Raw genomic sequence first — 6449 nt, forward strand, 5'->3', positions numbered from 1 at the left:
GACCATAACTAGAGGTAATAAAGCAGATATATTGGAACATGTCTTATCTAAAAAAAACATAGCTACCAATCAGAAGTTTCAAATTACTGCGTATGTGTCTGTGGAAATTTCTTACCGAAAGGAAATAATTGTTTACGTTCAGATAAAGGAGGGTCCAATATTTAAAAGAATTTTAAAAATTATTTGTAAGAATACACAAGTGATCTATATTTCGCTATTCTTCACTTCAAGTCTTTATTTTTTTTCAACCTCATATCATCTTTATTCAAAAACCCGGTGATTCTTTTTGAGACAACACAATAAATTCTGCATTTTACAGAATAATTCGGAAGCGCATTATATACGAAATATTAAAAATGTTGAATTTGCGATTAATGCAAGACGTGACAGTGCCAATGGTACAAAATAAGAAAATGTTTTGATAATCCATTAGCTCGGTAATTTAGGAATTGCTGTGAAATTCATTTGTTTTATACAAATTCTGATAAAGTAGCAACTGTTGAAGCAGTTTAAAGAGTGAAAAGATTAATTATTCTAAAAGAGATCATAATCAAGTATGAAATGACAACACACGCAAGAGAGTCCCTATTAATGGAAATGCATCAATTAGTAGATCACGTACGAAGAGTGGTTCATTTGGCGTAACAGAAAATCGCATTATACAGTGTCGTCTCAAGAGACAAATTACCTAGATCATATAAGTGATAAATGTGGTTAAAACAATTAGTGTGTACAGTAATCTACAGTTCGATCCGAGTCCACAAATGATTTTTGAAATATATACGAGTGTTGTCCTAGAAAATGTATTTATCATCTTTTATCACTGAGTGAACAACTGGATTTCCCTGTCTAAAGTGTTGTGCAGTTCCCCTAATTAACAAAGAAACATATTTAACATCCTATAAATAGTCAAAATAATCTACTTGTGCGAAAGTACAATTCTTATAGTTAAGAAACATTAACAGCTCATTGCGTTTTACCCCAAAACGCCAAATAAGCAGCTCGCTTTTAGATAATCTTGAAACCATCATTTCTTTCACTGAACAAGATACGTGGCAAAACGATCAATTTGTTTTCACGGTAAAAGAGAAATAACTATAATACAGCAATGTGCCAGTGACATACGCAACCTCAGATTATGTATTAACAGCATGCTGCAATATAACTGCCCATTACCAGATCGCATACTTACAAAATGAATTGTCATTTTCTAGATTAATTATGTTTTTATTTGATTTGGCAATAACCGCGTTATATAAGAAGAACCTTAGAAAATATTATTATTATCATCATCTTAGTAGTCGCATCTTACGAGTGTTATTTGCAGCATCTACAATAACTGGAAACTAGACTAAAACAATTGTTGTGCTATAATCATGTTTGTGTTGATAAGTATTCTACAAATCACAAAATCCGTGCAATTTAGTATCATTTCGATCACGGACAAAAAAAAATAAATGCAAAATATCGATCTTGGGAACATTTCTCTGCTGTTCCGATCAATCAGAGACTTTGTGGCTCTGGTCTCTCCCTATTATTCGCAAGGCTTGCTTTTATATAATTTTGTGTGTTACATATCATGCTCTCTGTTACCATTACCTGTTTAACAGATTCGCCTAGCTGAGATAACTTTATTTACATTGTCCTGTAACTTGGAAACATGGTGCTTATAAAAAGAGGGATATGGTGTACCATTAGATGGTCTGAACACTAGTAGACCGCTCCTATGGGGTATCACGCCGTGCTATTTATTTTTTCCATTTTGTCTTTGTTGTTTTTATATTTTACTTTGTCCAAGAATGTTTTGTACATACATACATACATACATACAATGGACGGACGGACGGACGTAAGTACATACGTACACACTGCTATAGGGTTTCAGTTTGCTGGCCGAGTGTGGTTGTTCTTTCTTGTTCATATAAAATGCGTCACATTGTTTTTTGTGCAATCTGTTTTAAGAATTATTTTAAATATAAAGTGTTTTGAAATTTGTGCACTTGAAACGTATGACATAATCATGGATTATCACTTCAAACATTGATTGACCATATTCAAAAATATGCAACTCTAGTCTATACAACGTTTCGGCTTTATTTGCCTTTATCAATATAAATGTTCTGAGATGTGTCGTAAATATCATATTTCGACCATGGCCATTGCTTTATCAATAATAATAATAATAATAATAATAATACGTTTTATTCTTAAGTCGACAAGACATATAGCAATCGCATATTCTCTGTGTGACCTTTTATCGGCTATAAATAACAATTATACACTGATAAAAACACTAATATCTTCTGTGGAGCACTCTGCACAATACAATATATTTAAGTACAAAACTTTTAGCAAAACCTCAAGTTAAACTATTATTATTATTGATAAAGCAATGGCCATGGTCGAAATGTGATATTTACGACACATCTCAGAACATTTATGCTTGATAAAGGCAAATAAAACCAAAACGTTGCATAGTATTATCAATTGATATCATCAATCCCTTTGGATTTTATATTTATTTACATATTCAAACATCTTCCAAAAATGTTACAATTTTCATTATTCTAGTCTATTACACTCTTCATAAATTCTTTCATCGATTTTGTAATTTCAGCCAATTTAAAACTGATTTTAAACTGAAATGGAAGAAATTATAAATGCTCGGCGTGTCAAAAATTTAAAACAGCAGTATCATCTGTACTGCGTAGTTTTGATACACACTTATCTAAAAGCAGTTTTACACGTCATAGTGAGAAGTAGCAGGCTTGACATAATTTTACTTGAGGTTTCGCTAAAAAATTTGTACTTTATATATTGTATTGTGCAGAGTTTTCCACAGAAGAGGTTAGTTTTTTTATCAGTTTATAGTTGTTTTTATAGCCGATAAAAGGTCACACAGAGAAAGTGCTATTAAAAATAAAACGTAGTTTCCTTCTAAATAACTACTGTATTAAGCTAGAAGTAAATAGAGAACTTTCTATATAATAACAGAACACCATTTTCACCGTAACAATTGTACACAGAAGCTTGCGTTCTGATGCAAGCCTCCGAGGCTCTCACTCAGCATATTAACATTGTGTTACTTTCACAGCAAGTAAAATGACAAACGCAGTAGATTTATCACTAATAATGTCGCCTCAATTATCTCACAGACGAAACAAAGCTTCCAGGATTAATCTCTCATTAGTGAACGCCGCTGCTCACGAGGAAATCGTTAACATACAAGAAGCTCCCTTAGCAAAATTCGATAAAGAGTTTTCATATTTTACAGCCTACAATTGTTCAATGGAAAATATACAACTCTTGTTATTTATATTACAAACTAAGGTAATCTTGGCATTTTCCTGATTTTTGAACGTACCGTTTTTTGTCGTATTTTTTTTATTGATTTTTATGATGAATAGTAAGGTAAAATAACGTATTTATAAAGTAACACGAAATAATGTGATATTAATCTTATACCTTTTTAAAGTCTTTATATGTCTTCTTTCTTTAACTCCCTTTTGAACCTATTCGTGAAATGAAGTTACCATGTTTTTTCGAAATAAATACGTTTAAACTAAACATTTTGTAATTAACTGAAAAGGTCCAAGATGGTCGAATGTTTAGATGTCAGCTACCAACCATGTTGAGCTAGCTGAGGTCACATTTTCTTGACGAGTTCCAGAAAGATTCAAAATAGGCATTTTTCACTACCGAGCTAAAGTATCTCAGAATAAAAACTAAAACTATAAGAAATGTTTGCGTGACCACTTTATGGATAGGCACCCAACCAGATGAATCAAGCGAACGAAGGTAGTGGTATAGGCCGGGTAGAAGGATAGAAATATGTGGTTTTTAAATTCATTACTATTACAGTGAACTTCATACGTAAATTCTACACAATTCTTCATATACAAAGCTGACTAAAATGTCACAACACGATGTATCTAAGCTCTATACATAAACAATTGAAACTGGCATTTTTATGTATTTAGTCTTACACATTCGTCGACGACAACTGCACAGTTTCGTAAGCATTCGTATAAATCGAAAAATTATGTCATGAACTTTAAATCTGTATCGATATTGTCGATATTCAAAATTGTTTTTCACTGAAATTGCTACATGTTTGTATTTATCTTATGCATAAACTTCCATTTTATGTTCTTTATTAAGTGTATCAAAGTTAATTTATAAATAATAATGATTTGTCATTGTTTTGTGCTTTGTTGTGTGTTACGTATCTCTTTATAGCCTCGTGAAAGATTTAAAAAAGATATTTGCACATCTATCCTGTATATATAATACAATTTAAGATAAGTACTACATGCTGTTTGTTTAAACTTTCCTCAAAACATTAAACAAAATTAATAATTAGAAATTGTGTTATGATTTCATGTCACTTAACACTTTCATGCTCGTCTGACAAATCACTTCACCGGGCAAATCACTGTATAAGGTTGCGTTCTTGAAATACAATTATTTGAAATGTATCAGGCCATAATTTTCAGAGTGTTTTCCCATTTTTCTACTTTTTCTGTACATCATCATATTTTACCTAGATGGCTATGAAAGCCAAATCATAGTTGTGCTTTGATACAAGCATTCCTAAATGGTGTCATTCGTTACGTTTGCATATTAACTTTAAAAATCTTTAGCCGGTTATTTGTGTAAAGTGTATCATGTTTTCTTAAAACGGGGAAATATTCCCTATTTTGATAACATGGATAAATATTCTTTTGAAAACTTCCGAAGAGAAAAAAATACTTTGGAATATTTGATGAAAACCTCATTTTCTCAGTGGTATTCTTCCGGCACCGCTGGAGCTTTTTCTTTGTCGACTTATTTCTAGATGTTTTATAACCTTGGCTATGTTCAGGACGCAGACATGACACAGACAGTCTTTAATGGAAAGCTTGCAGACAAATTAAAGTAAAGAGTGTTAATGAAGTGTCCCTCGAAAACATGTTAAATTGTTTTCCTTGGGCAATATCGTTTCTACGACGTTTTCTTGGGAGAAATAAGTACGGAAGATTAATGCTGTCCAGACAAAGCTAAAAGAGAAATAGGTTTCTATGAAAAGTGTAATCATGGTGTCGGCGTGAGTTTGAAGCAATGCAAAATGTAAATCATCTGTTATCAAAGCTATATATTCATCTTTATTGCCAAGCTTACTAGAATTAGGATTTAACCGGAAAAGAGTTTACAGTTTACCGTGCCAGGAGTTGACATGATTGAAGCTTTTTATACAGCGTGATCTACTTCTAAGTTAAGCATTAGACAAGAATTATATAATGCATTCTATTCTAAATAGATATGGTTGCGTAAGTTTAGTAATAACTAATACACCAAATAGTAATACACATGTGCTTATGCCGTAGAATAACTATGTACGAAATTTGTATATTATGTGAAAATTTAATCTACATTTAAACAATAGATTGCATGCATTTTGTTATTGTTTTATATCCTTTGATAGGCCAATATACTTGACACTATATTAATAAATATTACATTAATAATATTTTCAGACAACGGGATTAAATGTATACTTTGAAAAAATTTTCCTGTGGGACAAAAAATGTGAATCCCAGTTGAAGTTGTCAAATTTCTTAATAGAAATACATAGTTATAAGAAGTCGCAGTTCTGTTGTGACTATACTTACCTTGCCAATGTACCGCTGTAAATAACTGAGTGAATATTTTCCCGCGCTTTCCAAGTCTCCAACTCATAGTAACTGACAGTGTCTGTAAAAATCGCCTTATCAAATTCTTCTTATCTCCATGCCAGTTCTTCTTTTGTCTCTAAGTCTGAAATGTTATAAATTTGATGCTATAGTTTATGTTTTTTTTTGTTTTTTTTTTGTGGTAATTGACATTTATTTTGATTTCATAAAACCTTAATCCAACGTAAAACTGCGTAAATAATTAAACAACTTTTTCTCCCATATTTCAAAACATAGTTATCTGATAAGATATTAACCGGCTTGATAAAAACAAACGCCGCTTCGCAGCACGCCGCTAATGACAGCGCTGTGCATGTAACCGATCACCAACAAACTTTAAGTGATATATTCCAAGACTCAATTGAATTAGCAGCTTATCGAGTCACTTCAAATATATTTCTTTCAAAGCCAATATATTGTCGTCTGCCAAAGATTAATCAATAGAACTGTATCATGCCGGCGGAAATTATGATCTAGAGATATGCGTCACGCGAGATTGGCCTGGAAAACCGAGATTTTGTCACATAGGGAGTTTTGTCTGTAATATAAGAGTATCAGAATTATTAGAAAAATGATCTTTGAAAACGAAAATTGTGTGCTGCACTGTGACGATTTTGAAAAATAAATATGAAAACTGTTTACATACTTCAAATAATAACACTTTATAAATATTTCATGATTATTGTTCTGTTAAATCAATACCTTACTTTAAACAGTTTTTATCTATTAAAGGTGACC

General features: G+C 31.8%; 1 protein-coding gene across 2 annotated transcripts in view; it reads right to left on the bottom strand.

The window, feature by feature from the left end:
- LOC123564768 (uncharacterized) overlaps positions 1-6112 on the bottom strand; it is a 66584-nt gene extending 60472 nt beyond the window's left edge. Inside the window, exons 1-2 of one of the 2 annotated variants that reach the window (XM_045358576.2) lie at positions 5969-6112; positions 5652-5796 (exon numbers count right to left, since the gene is read on the bottom strand). In XM_045358576.2, the coding sequence (XP_045214511.1) occupies positions 5652-5718 (67 nt within the window). In that variant the 5' untranslated portion in view covers positions 5719-5796; positions 5969-6112. Of the gene's footprint in view, positions 1-5651 lie in introns of both variants that reach the window. The other variant, XM_045358575.2, reaches the window with a different exon arrangement.
- Between the last annotated feature and the right edge of the window lie 337 nt (positions 6113-6449).

This window comes from Mercenaria mercenaria, chromosome 2 (genome assembly GCF_021730395.1).
Source record: "Mercenaria mercenaria strain notata chromosome 2, MADL_Memer_1, whole genome shotgun sequence".
NCBI lineage: Eukaryota > Metazoa > Mollusca > Bivalvia > Venerida > Veneridae > Mercenaria > Mercenaria mercenaria.